The sequence below is a fragment of the Fundulus heteroclitus genome, chromosome 2, assembly GCF_011125445.2.
Source record: "Fundulus heteroclitus isolate FHET01 chromosome 2, MU-UCD_Fhet_4.1, whole genome shotgun sequence".
NCBI lineage: Eukaryota > Metazoa > Chordata > Actinopteri > Cyprinodontiformes > Fundulidae > Fundulus > Fundulus heteroclitus.
Genome location: NC_046362.1, coordinates 19,699,050 through 19,715,761, shown reverse-complemented (window position 1 = coordinate 19,715,761; position 16,712 = coordinate 19,699,050). Strand labels below are relative to the sequence as shown.

General features: G+C 45.3%; 1 protein-coding gene across 1 annotated transcript in view; it reads left to right on the top strand.

The window, feature by feature from the left end:
- The window catches only part of vwf (von Willebrand factor), a 30,734-nt gene that overhangs the window by 5,960 nt on the left and 8,062 nt on the right, over positions 1 to 16,712 (top strand). Inside the window, exons 13-41 of the mRNA XM_012873738.3 lie at positions 211 to 311; positions 399 to 594; positions 676 to 891; positions 2,675 to 2,921; positions 3,020 to 3,114; positions 3,295 to 3,446; positions 3,540 to 3,643; positions 3,725 to 3,863; positions 3,975 to 4,109; positions 5,388 to 5,534; positions 5,627 to 5,767; positions 5,978 to 6,076; positions 6,151 to 6,307; positions 6,679 to 6,846; positions 6,979 to 7,114; positions 7,205 to 7,514; positions 9,153 to 10,317; positions 10,394 to 10,498; positions 11,600 to 11,743; positions 11,815 to 11,964; positions 12,044 to 12,208; positions 12,306 to 12,352; positions 12,431 to 12,608; positions 12,765 to 13,006; positions 14,326 to 14,515; positions 14,645 to 14,986; positions 15,061 to 15,299; positions 16,441 to 16,543; positions 16,631 to 16,702. Of these exons, the coding sequence (XP_012729192.2) occupies positions 211 to 311; positions 399 to 594; positions 676 to 891; positions 2,675 to 2,921; positions 3,020 to 3,114; positions 3,295 to 3,446; positions 3,540 to 3,643; positions 3,725 to 3,863; positions 3,975 to 4,109; positions 5,388 to 5,534; positions 5,627 to 5,767; positions 5,978 to 6,076; positions 6,151 to 6,307; positions 6,679 to 6,846; positions 6,979 to 7,114; positions 7,205 to 7,514; positions 9,153 to 10,317; positions 10,394 to 10,498; positions 11,600 to 11,743; positions 11,815 to 11,964; positions 12,044 to 12,208; positions 12,306 to 12,352; positions 12,431 to 12,608; positions 12,765 to 13,006; positions 14,326 to 14,515; positions 14,645 to 14,986; positions 15,061 to 15,299; positions 16,441 to 16,543; positions 16,631 to 16,702 (5,685 nt within the window). The remainder of the gene's footprint in view (positions 1 to 210; positions 312 to 398; positions 595 to 675; positions 892 to 2,674; positions 2,922 to 3,019; positions 3,115 to 3,294; positions 3,447 to 3,539; positions 3,644 to 3,724; positions 3,864 to 3,974; positions 4,110 to 5,387; positions 5,535 to 5,626; positions 5,768 to 5,977; positions 6,077 to 6,150; positions 6,308 to 6,678; positions 6,847 to 6,978; positions 7,115 to 7,204; positions 7,515 to 9,152; positions 10,318 to 10,393; positions 10,499 to 11,599; positions 11,744 to 11,814; positions 11,965 to 12,043; positions 12,209 to 12,305; positions 12,353 to 12,430; positions 12,609 to 12,764; positions 13,007 to 14,325; positions 14,516 to 14,644; positions 14,987 to 15,060; positions 15,300 to 16,440; positions 16,544 to 16,630; positions 16,703 to 16,712) is intronic.

The following is a 16,712-nucleotide window of genomic DNA, read 5'->3' as shown; positions in this document are numbered from 1 at the left end:
AAAAATCAAAAACAGAAGAAATATATGAAGGGTAAGTACTTTTTAACAAGGTGTACATACAATTGTATTCACTATGTACTCACCCTAGCCTAGGCATACTAGAATAACTATACCTAACCTTTAAATATTATAACATTTAAATGTTGCCTGAATTATTTGACATTCATTTTGAATTAACTTGTCCACCTTCTTGTCTGTGTAACCTTACAGGCCACCTGCAGATTGCGAGATCAGTCCAGTCTTCTGTACGAGTAAAGTTCGGTGATCACCTCCGTCTGGACTGGGACGGTCGCGGCCGTGTTCTTCTGAAGGTCGGCGCACATATATCTTTTCGGTGATGATATTGATGGTAACGTGTTAAGCGGCCAACAGTACCAAACCCTGTAAACCTTTCCCAGCTGGGACCACGATGGGCCGGGCAGACCTGTGGTCTCTGTGGGAACTACAACGGGAACCACGGTGATGACTTCTTGTCTGGTTCTGGACTGGTCGACGCCAGCCCCTGGGCTTTCGGCCAAGCCTGGAGGATCAATGGAGACTGTGAATCCGCTCACAAGCATGACTCTGATCCATGCGCAACCAACCCCAAAAGAGGTATCATCTGCAAACCCACGGAATCCTGTTGTGTAAAAAAAAAGAAGTAAATATCAACTTATGTTCGTCCGGCTCTTTCAGTGCGTTTCGCAGAAGAGGCGTGTGCAGTGATCATGTCAGACGTGTTCGGCCCGTGCCATTTTCTGGTGAATCTGGCTCCATTCCAGCGGTTCTGTCGGTACGACGTGTGCGCCTGTGACGACGGTGAGCAGTGCCTCTGCTCCGCTCTGTCTGCTTATGCAGCTGTCTGCTCTGCGAGAGGAGTGCTGCTCAACTGGAGATCCCCTTCACTCTGCGGTAACTCATCTCAAACCCGGTTACAGACACTCAAACAAGCCTCTGATACAAACACTTTAACACACTTTTAGAACACACAATCGTAGCCGGTCGTGCGTCAGTTTTGGAATCCAAAGTATTACATAGTGACCTTTGGCGGAAGGTTAGGCGGTAAATCACTGTTTTTACACAATTTTCTTGTGTCATCTTTCTGTTCTTCAACAACCACAAAATCTATTTAAATTTCACTGTACTTGATTTCTTCTTTTTTTTTTTTTTTTTTTTGTAAATACCAGTAATTAAAAAAAAAACAAAAACAAAACAATATTGCACAGCTCAAAAAAATTAAAGGAAGACTTTTAAATCACTGTGCAATAACAAGTTAGTTAAACTTCCGGAACATGGATCTGGTCAGTTCAGTAGTAGAGGGGGTTGTTAATCGGTCTCGGCTGTTGTGGTGTTGAACGGTTGTGCAAGCCGAGGCCACAGACAGGGAGCTACTCTAGGAGAGCTGGACAGGGCAATTGGAGGTCCTTAACCCATTAGTAGGAGCTGTATCTGCTCCTTTGTGCTAGGAGGAAAAGGATGAGTACGGCCAGAGCCCTACTCCCATGAGCAACTGGTATAAATGTCTCCCACTAAACAAATATAAAGAGACTTCATGAGGGCCTGTGCTCACTGTGAGACTGGTACTTGTCAGAGAACACCAGAATTTGTTTTAGGTCCATTCAACACTACCAGGACACCATCTGTCTTCTTTTAGGAAGCATGCCCCAATGTTGTCAGGCATGCATACAAGCACATGGGGGCCGTACAAACTGCAGAGCACCATTCTGAGTAGCTGCAATGACATTTCAGCAAATTGGACAAGCCTGCTCCATCAGTGTTTCAGTTTCACTTTCTCTTAACTTCAGATTAAAACTTTCTGTGGGTTGGTTAGTGTCATTTTCATCAAACAATGTGGCATCCTTCTGTTCCTAACACAACATTATCCATTTAATATCAGTATGGATATCCAGCATGTTTTTTTTTTTTTTTAATTAGGATCTGGTGGGTTTGCAGAGTGTTCCTTTATTTTTATTTTGAGCTTTTAAAAAAAAAAAACAAAAAAAAAAACTTAATAGCTGAAACTCCTGCTTAGATGTAGTTCATTATTTATTTACAACCTTCACCTCTGTTGTAACCAACAACCGTGGTCATTTGCATATTCACAGACGGGAGTTGCTTAAAGGAAGCTATGGTGGTTTCCCAAAGGGTGTAACAATATTATGATCCACAATCGAATGAAGTCCCACTATATTATTCAGCATTCAGCTTTTACAACTTATCTCAAGCTTACATGGCTTTGCAGCTGACATCCATCCATCCATTGCAGGAAGGAAGTCTACCCTGTGTAAAAATGTCTGCCATTATATCATAGTGTCTTCATACTTTATGAACTGGCTAAAAAAAAATTGGAGAAATCTGAAAAAGTCAGTGAAAAAGTGAGCTGTTTCTAAAAGTAAATGAAGCAACAGAAATAATTGATTCTTCATATTTAAAGTAAACACAATTTGAATTGTGTGTCCTTAATTGCTCTATGAACATTCAGAAAATGCTCAGGTTAGCTAAACTTTAGCTCACATCTTCATATGCAAAAAGACAAAGATCGGAACACATAAGAATCTGTCTGTGTAGATAGCCCTGGACTGTTGTTACATAAAATAAAGACAACATGATTGTGATATTTGCACTTGTTAAACTCCTGTGTTAAAAATTGAATGGAGAATTTCTGATGAATGTGACCTTGACTTGATGTTCTCAGAGATGGAGTGCCCTGGAGGCCAGGTGTACGAGGCCTGTGGGAGTACATGTGAGCGAACGTGCAGCTCTCTCTCTGGCGCCGAGCCGGGCTGTGAGGGGGGGAGGGCGTGTGAGGAGGGCTGCTTCTGTCCTGCTGGGAAATACCTCAGCGCCTCTGGAGAGTGCGTGACTGCCGACATGTGCTCCTGCCTGCACGACGGACAGCTTTATCAGCCTAATGACGTCTATGCAGATCACAACAGCATTTGGTATGGGCACTTTGCCTGCAAATGCAGAAAAAATGGTGTGAAGAGAGGCAGGGGCCCTAATGCATCATTGTCACTGGCCTTTATATGTGTCCCTGTAGCTACTGCGAGAACGGCGCTATGCGTTGCAGCTCCACGGAGACGCCGTCGTTTCTTTCTGACCTCTTCTATGATGACGACATAGTGCCATCCAGAGGTATAACCCGATATCCCTTCTGTTTTTGCAATTTATATGTATGCTTTTCTCTCTCTCTCTCTCTGTCAGCAGGTTTTTTTGTCTTTAACTCTTTATTTGCCCTCAATATGTAGAAAATGTATATTCATCATAGAATAATCCCCTAAATATTAAATCTATGGAACGAACGCTTGTTTGCAGAGCGGCGGTCGGCCCAGTGCCCTCCTCCTCTCGTTCGTGCAGACTGTAACTCGGGTGAAAGGGGGCTGGAGTGTGCCAGAACCTGCCAGAATCTGGACCTGCCGTGCGTCAGCCTCGCCTGCATCCCCGGCTGCCTCTGTCCGCAAGGCACGGTGAGTGTCGTCCGCGTTTCTGTTCGCTACACGCTCTCTGTTCGCTACACGCTTGAAATCGAGCGATGGGATTGATTGGTGGATGGGTTTCAGGTACGACACCGCAGGGACTGCATCCCGGCAGAGCAGTGTCCCTGTTACCATAACAACAGGCCGTACGCGGCGGGACGGAGCATCACCGTTGACTGCAACACCTGGTAAAAAAAGGATATCTTTTGCACATCGAATGAAAAAATCTAAAGCGGGCTCGCTTGACATGTTTCTTCCCTGTTCTGCAGCGTGTGTGAAAACAGGAAGTGGCGCTGCACTCAGAAGCTGTGCGATGGTGTGTGCCGCACGGTGGGGGAGGGCCATTACATCACGTTTGATGGCCTCAAGTACTCCTTCCCTGGCCTGTGCCAATATGTCCTGGTCCAGGTATAAAACAAGCAGATCTATAGATGTTCTCAGTCCAGAGACGCTGCCTAAGGTGGTCCTGAGTAGATTTGTATTGATTAGCCTGTTTTCTCTACTTATCCTATGAAAAAGGATATGTGCCACGCAGAAGAAGGCTCCTTCAGAGTGCTGGTGGAGAACGAGGCGTGTGGGACTGTAGGGCATCGCTGTGCAAAAGCCGTAACGATCTTCTACCAGGGCGGCTTGATTGTGATGCAGCATGGAGAGGTGAAACACAAACAGACATGTTCAAAACCAGGTGTACTCACATGCATTTAGCTTTGCTTTGGGGGTGGCTAACGGTAACCTCGAAAACAGGCTAAACTGTGTTTGTAAAAGCTTTTTTTTTTTTATTTGTTTCATCCTTGAAATATGAAGCAAGCCATTTTTTTTTTCTTTTTTTGTTGTTGAGAATGTTGATGTTTTCTCACCCAGTGCTTTGCAAAAGTATTCAGACCCCATAAACCTTTTTTCGCATCTTATCGCATTACAACCACAAGTGTAAACGTCATTTAGAGAATAACAATAATCATTTTTATTTGTGATTGCAACATATATTCCAATGAAATTTGACTTCTCCAATCCATCGCTTTGGGAGCCGTGGGCTGCCACTGTGTGGTGGTCAGGGAGCTTTTTGGGGCTAAGGGTCTTGCTCAGGGACCCATTGTGGCAGTCTGTGGGATTTGAACCTGGAAACATATGGCTTGCTCTAACTATTAGGCCACAATTTCGTGTGATAGACCATTAGAAAGTAGTGTTTACTTATAAAGTGTCAAGAAAATCATACGTTTAAAAACGTATACGTCCAAACTGGAGTTTAATACTCCTAAACTGATCCACCCCACGGTAGCCCAGGGTGTCTGTTTAGGGTCACTTAGAAAAACAAACCAAAGCATCATGCTGCCACCATGTTTCATTTTGCAGATGGTGTGTTCAGGTTGAATAGCAGAGGTTCCTAACAACCAGGCCACGGCTCTGCTTCAACAATTTCTTCCTTCTTGCCACTCTTCCATGAAGGCAGACTTTGTGCAGTGCAACACTAACTAGTCCTCTTATCGACCAATCTTCACTGTTGATCTCTCCACCAGAGTTACTGTCTCTCGGTTGCTTCTTTGATTAATGCCTTCCTTGTATGGCCCGTACCATATGTACCCTTTTATTTTCACTAAACCGTTATGCGTCACTTTTTGTCGGTCTGTCACAACAACAACTACAACAACAACGAATCCCACTAAAATACATACATGTGTTTTTATTGTGAGCAAATGTGTAAAGGCTCAACAGACAGAACACATTTGGAGCACATTGTACGTGCAAACGTTCAACCCTTACAGAGTGTTTTCCAAATCCACGTTGTTGGATGAAATCTTTAGGTTACATCTCAGTTCATTTATCGCTGAAATTAAATGAATTCCTTATTTTCGAATTAACTCCAACTCTTTAAGAATACCTTAACCTAAAACGCTTCAGATTTGATCTCTGAGTATCTAATGTGCGTCCACCCAGGTGACGATGAAGAAGCCTGTGCTGCAGAGTTCGCAGGTGGAGATCGTCAGATCCGGTCAGTTTTACACCATCATGTTGGGGAAAGACATCTCAGTCAGCTGGGACAGAGGGACTCGCCTCCTCGTTCACATCTCAGCTTCCTACAGGGTATTGCTTCCTTCTAGCTGCAGTTTAGATTGATTTATCGACGCCCAGCAATAACAACAATCCCTTTGTCATTGTGGCTTTACGCTATGAAGGGCAGGGTTTGTGGCCTGTGTGGGAACTTTGACGGGAATGTCAACAATGATCTGATGAGCAGCAACAACCAGCTGGAGGTGGATGCCTCACACTTTGGCAACTCCTGGAAGGTCATTCCCAGCTGCGCTGACGTAACTGAGGTAATAGCAACTCTTTAGATGTTGATGACACAGATATGCAACACATTTAAATTAACCTCAAGGTTTAATTTTGCCTTCCTTGTAAGTACATTTCCAAAGTCACTATTGTCTGGCAAAAACTGCAAAAGTGTCCCTCTACCAGACAGCAAATGCAATAAACCAAGAAAAAGGAATACATGCTGCTGTTGCGTGTCTCTTTTTGTTGTCCAGATACCAGCTCCTTGCAGTGACAACATTGTAAAACTGGTTACAGTGGAGCAGTCGTGTCGTGTGATCACCGGTCCCCTCTTCAAAGAATGCACCAGCCAGGTTTCTAAAACTATATGGCTCCAGAGTTGCCCATTAACTCTTCATCCCTCTAAGGTTTATTCCGCTGTCCCCAGGTGGATGCAGAGCCGTACGTAGAGATGTGTGTGGAGGCAGCGTGCTCGTGCTCGTCGGTGGGGGATTGCGCATGTTTCTGTGATGCCATCGCGGCGTACGCGCAGGCCTGCGCGGAGAAGGGGGTGTCTGTCACGTGGAGATCCAACGATCTTTGCCGTGAGTGACCAAGCGGGAGCGATAATGCACATCATCCATCCTTTCAGCGTGAAATAACGGTTTCTAATAGATGTTGTGAAGAGATTTTGTAAGCTGAATAGAAACGCATCAGAACAGTCAGATTATAAATATGTTATACATTTCTAATCCTTTTTAGTCTTTTGCTTTTTTTTATTTCAGTTGTCTTTGTCAATATAACTTCATCAGTATAATTAACAAGTCTTAGAATTGTTGTTTTTTTGTTGTTGTTGCAGCACAAAATAGATATCAAAGTTCGTTTTTAATCTCTTTAAACTTAAATAGCAAATTTTAAATCATATTTCTCGCCAATGTCACCAAAATGAAATTGTTTAATTCTCCATGAATCCTAGCAATGAGCTGTGAAGAGCTGAACCCTAAGATCCCAGGCACAGGGGAGGAGTTGTGCCAGTGGAGGTATAACACCTGCGCACCTGCCTGTCCAATCACCTGCCAGCACCCGGAGCCCCTCCACTGTTCACTGACGTGTGTGGAAGGCTGTCACGCTCACTGCCCACCAGGTGCCAAGAGAGGGCATACTAGTGCTTTACAAGCGAATATATGACACAATTCAGCTAAACTGGATGCATTTTTTAAAAGAAAAAAAAATACACAAAGGGGGGTTAGCATCATTTTAACATTAATCTGTTTAGGTCAACTTCTGGATGAGGTGGAAATGCGATGCGTAGATCCTTCCCAGTGTCAGGTGTGTATCCACGAGGGTCAGAGGATATCCCACGGGAACAAGGTCATCCTGAACCATGATGACCCAACCCACTGCAAGATATGGTAACGCTCAGAATAGCGAGTATTTTAATTAATTTATTTATTGAACCAAAGTGTTTCATTTAAAGTCACTGTATTTTTCTTGTACGAAAGCCACTGTGAGAACAACGTTCTCAGCTGTGAAGACTGCACCGCCCTCGCCCTCTTGTCCACTCCCACACCAACAACGGCTTTCAGCACCTTCACCACGCTGCCTTTCACCACCTTGATGCCCGAGGGCATGTGCGACCGTGCGATGGATCTGGCCTTCTTACTGGATGGTTCAGAAGCTCTGAATGAGGAGGAGTTCCAGGCCACCAAGGACTTCATACTCGGGGTGGTTGAACGTTTCCGTATGGGCTCGGCTCACACCAGAGCCACGGTGCTGCTCTACCACTCTGGAGTTAAAACATATGACCTGCAGGTACTGCAAAGATAATGACCATGTGTGACCTAAACGACTTAATAATGTTGTCTTTAGAATTAAAAAAAGGGTTGTTAACATATTGCATCAAACGATAACTAGAAAAAGGTATTTCCTAGTATTTACTAAGCTGATTCTGTTAGGCGAAAGCTGCTGAAGAAGCTGAAATTAAGCAGAATAATTTACAGTCAAAGAGTAAAAAATAGCAGAAATACGGGAAGTAGAAAAGCATGCTCAACAACAGAAGGTGAAAGGTAAAGCAGAATACTGCTAAACTAGCCAAAGTCACACCAGATCAACCCTCTGAACATGCAGTTTAAATAGTTTAATATCAGAAAAGGGGGTTATTGACAGAGTTTGCTTCTCACACATTAAGAGATTAAAGAAATCAACTTGTAATTTTTTTTGTAATTTATTTTATTAAGGATCCCCATTAGCTGTTGCCGTTGCAAACAGCTAGTCTTCCTGGGGTCCACATAAAAAACATACAATAAAAAGCTCAGTCACAAATATTGAATTTACAAAAATGTAATTTCTCAACACACCATAATTTAAAAAGTACCAGAGAATGCACAAAAGTGCATTTTGTGACAGAAATGCTACACCACGTCCTTTACAATCACGAGGAAGACGGCCAGACTGCCGTCCCAGCATTGGGAGGGAGAACCACAGAAGGTCACAGCTAAAGCAGCGGTCTATGCAGAGAGCGCTGTATGCAAACACACGGTTTTAAAATTATTTAAAGTGAGGTACTAAAGGTTACACAAGCAAAATGAATAAGCACAGCCTTGAGTGGATTATAAAGCAAAGCCATTCCAGGAGTATTTGAGCAGATTCTGTAGCCACTTCTATGGGTTAAGGCGCTCCTCAATCACAGGGAACCTCAGAAGCATTTAACCTGGGCTATGGAGAAAAAGTGGCTGGGCTGTTGCTCAGTGGTCCTAAGTTAATTTTGCATTTTATTTAAAAACAAAAAATCAAGCCTGTGGAGTCTGTATGAGGAGTGGACAGGCAAAAGTTAAAGCCTGAGGTCTAGTGACGTTTCTGCAGGGATCATTTGAGGAGCCATGTCATCTGCTGGTGTTGCTCCAAGTTTTCCTCAACTCAAACTCACCTGAGCTGAACCTCCCAGAGAATCTATGGAGCACTGTTAACTAGTTCAAGATGGCTACCAAATTAAAGTGGGCTTCTCTTCATAGCTCAGAGGAGCCTCAGGCTGATGGCCTCCATACCATGCCTCATCATTGCAGTAATTCATGCGAAAGGAACCCCAACCAAGTACGGAGGCATATTCTTTATAGTGCATAAACATGCTTTTCAGGAGGATGACGTTTCAAGAATAAAAGTTTAGTTTTTTTGCTCTTATATTGTATTTTAATTATCTGAAAAGCTGAATTTTGGATTTCATAAGCTATAAAACATAATAATTAAAATGAGCACAAGCAATCATTTGAAATCAGTCTGTTTAATTAATCTATCTAATTAATCTAATTAATCAATTTATTGAGATACATCTGAATAGTTAAAAAATGCATTTCAGATATAACCTGTTTACTCAGAAGCTGAAGTTGTCTGTAAAACACCCAGTCCTGGTTGCCGTATCCCAATCTGTCTTTTTTTTCTTTTTTATTTCTGCAGGTTCAGAAGTGGCTGTTTAAGAAGACCGTGCGGGATCTTCATTACACAGGCGGAGACGCAGCCTTCTTGGACGAAGCTGTCAAGTACCTTGCCATCAACATCTACGACAAGAACAAGCGCGAGCACGCCGGTCGCGTAGCCATTATCCTGACGGCCAGTGGCAACCCTCGTCCCGTGCGTGCCATCGTGAAGATGCTCCGTAAGAAGGCCATCACCACCTTGACCGTGGCACTCGGTCCCGGGGTCAACATGGGGCAGATCAATGACATCACCAAGGCCAACCCAGATAACAGGGCCTACGTGCTGAGCAGCACGGGTGAGCTGCCCGATCGCCTGTTGGAGGTAACAGATTACCTTTGCACCTTGGGGATGGAGCCTGAGGTGCCGAAACCGCCGGGACCGAAACCTACGCCGGGGAAAGCCCGCCAGGTCTCTCCCACCACCTCTCCAGCACCTTATACACAACCAGAAACAACACAACGCCTACCCAACACTCCTGCGCCCACTCCGCCCTCTGGCCTTTCTCCTGTCACCACGATACCGCCGTACCACCCTCCGGCCACGGACGTGACCTTCATCATAGAAGGCTCTGACGCCGTCGGCGAGGCCAACTTTAACCAGTCTCTCGTCTTCCTGGAGGAAGTCATCTCGCAGCTGACGGAAGAGGAGGAGTTCATCCGCGTCACAGTGATCCAGTACTCTGTGACGGTCACCGTGGAGATCAGCCGCTGGGAGCTGAGGCAGCAGAGGGCCCACCTGCTGCATCGTCTGCGAGAGATTCGCTGGAGAGGGGGGAGCAAGACAAACACCGGGACGGCTGTCACCACGGCTCTCCAAGAAATGGCCACAATCCATCCCCCCCGTGGCCCCGCCCCTCCTCAGCTCGTTTTCCTCGTCACCGAAAATCCCCCTACGGACATCGTGACGCGCCCGCCAACCACGAGCACGCAAACACGCGTGTATCCCATCGGTGTAGGGCCGAGAGTGCATGAAACAGACCTGGTCCAGTTCAGCCACCCCGAGCGTCCGCTGATGGTGGAGGACTACGACCGTCTGACCACCTTGGTCCACCGTGTGGTCAACATCACGCAGACCACAGTTAGACCCCGCTTTCCCACGCTGCCACCCCTCATCGTCCCAACTCACTCCACCCTGCCGCTGACAGGTGCTTTTACAAAGCGTCCCATGTTTCCCGGCAGCAGTTCATACGCCGTACTAATGTTAAATGTGTCGTCGCACAGTGCCCTGCAAGAAGCCCGTCGATGTGATGTTCCTGCTGAAGGCCGGAGAGCAGTTCGAGGACATGAAGACGTTTTTAAAGACCTTCATTAGTAATGCTGATATAGGTAAGGGTTACTCACCTGCAACATGTGCCCTGGTGAGTGTGTGTTATTATTACAATGTTCTATAGAAACTTTTTAAAAGGTTTGATTGCATGTAAAGATAAGGATAATGCCTAACGAGGTGTCAACTATCAGAAATTAATGGACACGTGATGGCGTGAACCTGTTGCTTCCGCAAAGTCCATTAATGTCTGATAATGGACACCTCGAAGGGCATTATTCCGCTTATGTCACAGTCACTTACGAAAGAGGTAAACATTAAATAATATAGTATAATTATATGGTATCATTACAAATTAGTAATTAATTAATTAATTAATTAGTAATTAATTAATTAATTAATTAATTAGTAATTAATTATTTACTTATTTAATTAATACATTTAATATATAACTATACACTACCAGTCAAGAGTTTAGACTCACCTTTGTCACTCAGTGGCTTTTCCTTATTCTTATGACTTTCAACATTGCAGATACATAGTGAAGACATCCAAACTGACTCAAAAGTATATTTACTTATGTATTAAACACAGAAAAGGAAATAACTCAGAACATCTTGTATATTTTAGCTTTTTCTAAATAACCCTACCCACCGCCCTTCTTCAGTACAAGAAAGACTGAGAATCTTATTTTTAAAATAAATATACAGTTCCTTATTACTGTAATAATAATATTATACTGACTTTTTACATATAACATAATAAAAATAACAATATGTATTATTGTTATGCACATGTATACATTTACATACATTTAATACTCTACAACAAACAGACAACAAACAACTTCTCAACATCTTGCAATTTAATTTTTTCCACCTTTATGTAATAATAATAAAAAGATATGAAGTGATAATGATCTGAAACTAGGTTTGTTAAATTAAACATAAACATACAAAATTGTAATAAAATCACACATCTCTTTGCACACAAAATGCTATTATGCTTTTATTTTGTTAATCTGTGAGTCTAGATCCGAGTTTTAGGTCTTTTATTCTTTTTTTTATTATGATTTATTATAACTGTTGCTGTGCCAGAACAAATAAAAAAAAAACAAAGCTGCGTGGTTCCGTGACTATCTGACTGTGTTTTTGCTCACACAGGACCGTCTGGCACTCAGGTGAGCTTGATTCAGTACGGAGACGTAAACACTGCTGAGTTCACGTGGAACGATCATCAAAGCAAGTCAGACCTTCTGAGGCGAGTGGAGGGCATCCCGAGCAGGACCACGGCAGCTTCTGCTTTAGGTAGCGAACGCTAAACGGGCCGGCACGCAGGTCAGGCTGGCCGTGGACTCAACTGTTCCTTCCGTCTGCAGGCTCGGCCGTAAGATTCGCTGTGCAGACCTCCATCCTTCCTTCCTCTGTCAGCGGTGGGAGAGTGGGTGTCCCCAAGGTAGTGGTGATGGTGGTGACAGAGAAATCCACCGACGACGTTAAAGAGGCAGCCGCTGAAGCCCTGGCAGCGGGTAACCTGCCTACTATTAAAACCAACCACGCTCTTTCTGATGCGGCACAGTCTCACTGTTGAAGGTTTTCCCCCTTCAGGCGTGTCGGTGTTCCCCATTGGCGTTGGGCCGAACTACGACGCCAATGAGCTGAGCGCGCTAGGTCACCACGGCAACCAGGACAATACTCTGCATCTGAACAACATGGACCAGTTACGAATGTTTTTAACCCTGGACAACAGCTACACGGAGAGAATCTGCAGAGGTGCCTACTAGCTTTGAAAGGAAAACAGGTCCACCTTTTTTAAATGATCACGATAACTGGAGACCGTAATAAAAGTGTGTGCTTTGCTTTGTTTTAGCCGGTCCACCAGGAGTGTGTGTCGACGATGACGGAAAGGAGAGAAAGGTTTGGATTACGCCCGCGCTAATCTCCAAACGGTTACTTTTTAAATCCTTTCTGTAATCGGTTGCCTGTTTGCCGCAGCCTGGCGAATCGTGGATGCTGGACGATGGCTGCCACTCTCTCTTGTGCCACCCCAGCGGAGCGGTGACGGTCCAGAATCACAAAGTCAGCTGCGACAGACTGGAGCCGCCAGCATGCAGGAACAACATGCCCCCTGCCAGAGTGGAGGAGGCCTGCGGCTGCCGCTGGGAATGCCCCTGTATGTGCAATGAATGCCTTCCGCCGTGACGTTTAGCCTCTCTGTGTACCCCTGCACATTAGTTCCCACCTGCTGATGCTAAATAACGAGGGCAAGCATCCCAGGATAGTTACGGACCACGTGTCTGTCTCCTCCCTCCTCCCCGCGTGTTGACAGGCATGTGCATGGGCAGCTCCACCAACCACGTGGTGAGGTTCGACGGGCTGGCTCTGAGACTGGATGGAGAGGGGCTGTGCTCCTACACGCTCCTCACGGTCAGCAAAGGCAGCGGCGAAGGCTCTGAGGTCAAACTCCACACCGGACCTTGTCAAGACTCAGCAAAATACAGCCAGATCTGCATGAAGGCCATGGAGGTGACCCACGGAGCGGACACGCTGATGCTGAAGGATGATGTTACGGTACGCTCTACAGCTGTTTGAAATGAATAATTATTGTGTCCAAGCTAGATACAACACATCTTTTTATTTTTCACCTTCAACACTAAACTTAGGTATTGTCTGAGGATGGAGGTGTTTTATCGACAAAAAAGCAAATACATAATTGGCAATGGATAAAGATGCGTCAGTTTCAAAATTAGCCTGCCTGGTCCATCTTCCCATGAAACGTGACCAGAACAACTGACCTCGGTGAAGAGAAGCATCCCCGCAGCATGGTGCGGCCACCACCGTGTTCCGCTGTGAAAATGGTGCGCTGAGGCTGAGATTGTAGTTTGCTGCCTCGTCATTTTTGTGTGTTGGTCAAAAAGTTCAGTTTTGGTTTTATTTGCCCAGACCATCTTTTCTCACAGATTCTTTTGCAAATTATAAACTGGACTTCTCATAATTTCTTTTAAAATAATTTTCTAATTCTTATAAAGTCACCATTCATGGAATACATGACCAATAATCTTCCAGTAAACAGAGCTGTGGGTCTCTGAGGCTCATTCAGAGTCACCATGATCTTCTTGAACGCTTCTCTAAATAACAGTGAACAGGCTTAAGTCGGAGGCAAACTGACTTTCGCTCAGATCTTTCTGAAAACATTTCGACACCTATCCAGGAGTCTCTGTCAGGACTTACACCAACTACAGGAGACTTGAGGGACATGGAGGCCCATCCCCCTTAAAAACAGCAGCGCACCAACTGCAGGTTGCTCAAGTGCGAGCCCCCAGAATTATCAAAGAATCCTGGAAAGGTGCCAAAACGTTTTCAGGAAGAACTGAGCGAAAGTCCGTTTGCCTCCGATTTAAGCCTGTTTACTGTTGCCATGACCCAGATAACTGGGAATTTGCACAGGCATGTTGCGTTACAATTTGGGAAAGAAATAAATATTCTCCCTACCCTGGCCGTCAGCTCAGCTGGACGACCGTGTCTTGTGAATTTATTAACAGCGAGATGTTTAAAGCTTGGGATATTGCTTTATTAGCTCACCCAGTTGTGTTTATCTACAGCTCTACCCCTGTCTGTTATATTCCTGAAGCCCTCACACAACAGCTGTACTTATACAGATGCTATCCAATTGGTTGGAAGGCATTTAATCTAGAGGTGTCCGAGTAAAGAAGGCTCAAACACAAATTGATGTCACACTTTTTTTTTTAGATCTGTAAACAAAATTTATATTTTGCATAATTCTCTTTCCACTTTACAGTTCTTCACTACCTTGTGTTGATGTATCACTTTATTTAACTTTTTTTAGAAAACTCCATATAATGGTTCTTATTTGCCCTCTGCCCAAACAGGCCATGATTGGTCGAGAAGAGCTCGCCTTGCCGTGGCGACATGCTGGTCTAGAGGTGGTGCGCTACGGAGGAGTGATGCTCCAGTTGAAATCAGATCAAGGCTACGTTTTGACTTTTACCCCTCAGAGCAATGAGTTTACCATCACGTTGCTCAGCTCGGAGGCCAGTGGGGACACTGCGGGACTCTGCGGTAACGGCACCCGCGAGCCATTCCCTCACAGCTTCACGCAAACAATCGGAAGCCAAAAGTGTCTCCTCCTGTCCCTTTTTGCTTTAGCCGTTTTCCTTTTGAGCTGTGTTCTCTGTGCCTTTCTCACAGGTGCATGTGAGGAGGCGAAGGTTAATGTCCTGTCTTTGCGTAACGGCAACACAACCACCAGCCAGCCGGCCTTCGTCTCAGACTGGACTGTAGCCGCAGACGGCGGTGTGTGTTTGCCCAAACGGAAGGCGGTGTGCGTGTCCGGAGTGGCGATGGGATGTCAAGCCCTACGTTCTGAGGTGTTTGAGAAATGTCACGCCCACATTGCCGTTCAGGTTTTCCTCGTCAGGTGCGAGGAGCAGGCGTGCGACGAGTCAGACGTGTGCGAGCTGATCTCGGCCTACGCGCGCCTCTGTAGACAAAGCGGCGTGTGCGTGGATTGGAGGAGCCCCCATCTCTGCCGTAAGTCACCGCGCACATCCTTCAGTTTGGTGGCGCGCACCGTGATCCCAACTTTCTCGTGTTGTACGCCGCAGCCATGCAGTGTCCAGATTCCATGGAGTACGACGCGTGTCGGACGGGCTGCGTGGAGGACTGTGGGAGCATACAGTCGCTGGGAGGCGACCCGTCCGTGACCGGGCGCAACGGGTCATCGTGTATGGAGACACCCACGGAAGGCTGTTTCTGCTCCGGAGGGAAGGTTTTGCATCACGGAAAGTGCGTCTCCCCGGAATCATGTGGACAGTGCGTGGATCGTCAAGGACACACGTATGCGGTGAGAAGTGAAGCAAAAAGATATAAACGAAAGCCTTAAAACTCAGACATACTTTAATGATCCCAGGGGGAAATTACTTTTGTTACATGCTCCAGAATACACACATTGTTATTTATATATTTACAACATTCCACACAAGGTATTACCATATCACAATAGTCATATCACTTCACCTTGGGAATCCCATTGAAGTGATGGTGACTTGTGCAAGAACAGTGCAGAGAATGCATAAAAGACAGTTACAGAGGGGGGGTGTTAGGATAACTGAGGGAGTCGTTGTAGCGATTGATAGCCACAGGCAGGAATGATTTTCTGTGGCGTTCGGTGGAGCATCTGGGTAAGAGGAGCCTTCTGCTAAAAGAGTTCATCTGCTGGGTCAGTGTGTCATGGAGAGGGTGTGAGACATTGTCTAGGATAGACTTTAGCCTGGACAGCATCCTCCTCTCTGCCACTGCCATCAGAGTGCCCAGCTCCTCCCCCACAACATCCCCCGCCCTCCTGATCACTTTGTTTAGTCTGTAGTTGTCGGCAGCCCACAGCCCCAGCATGTGACAGCAAAGAAGAGTGTGCCGGCAACAACAGACTCATAAAACATCCTAAACAGCGTCCCACAGATGTTAAAGGACCTCAGCCTCCTCAGGAAGAAGAGTCGGCTTTGGCCCTTTTTGTAGACCGCCTCGGTGTTCCTGGTTCAGTCAAGCTTATTGTTAAAGTACACTCCAAGGTACTAGGGTTAGGGTTAGGCCTAACCCTAAAAGAGTGAGATACTGCTAGATTATTATGGCGGAGCCGCTCAACACGTCTATTCATAGTTGTCATCGTGGCTTTAATGTGTGTGATGCTGGAATTACAAAGGGCTGCTGAAACTCAGATGGACAAAACTGTAATTACAAAGTTGGACGGGTCTTTTGCTGCCTTACTTGCCTAAAGCTTCAAGGGGAGGGGTGGGGATATTTAGGAGAAATAAAATAAAATATTACTGACAGAAAATGTTAGGTAATTGTTATCAATATAGGCAGCAATGATATTGATATATGATATATGATATTTTCCTAATATTGTGCTGCCCTTGATTGTAAGTCAGTTGTGTGTTCCTATACTGCCCTCTGGTGTTTATTTCTGGTGTTTATTGTTTGAACAGTATATGCAGAGTTGGGTACCGGAGGAAAATCCGTGTTTGATCTGTATGTGTTTGGACCAACAACGCATCAACTGCACTGCCAGACCATGCAATGACGTCAAAGGTCTTTCTTCACTTTTACTTTCATCTGCTGCGCCGGCCGCAAACCTACTGTCGGCTTTCATAATTGGTTTTCTGGTTGTGTGTTTAGCTCCAGTGTGTGGACCCTGTGAGATCCTGCAGGAGAAGAAAGGATCCAAGTGCTGCCCAGAGTATGAGTGTGGTAGGTGTAA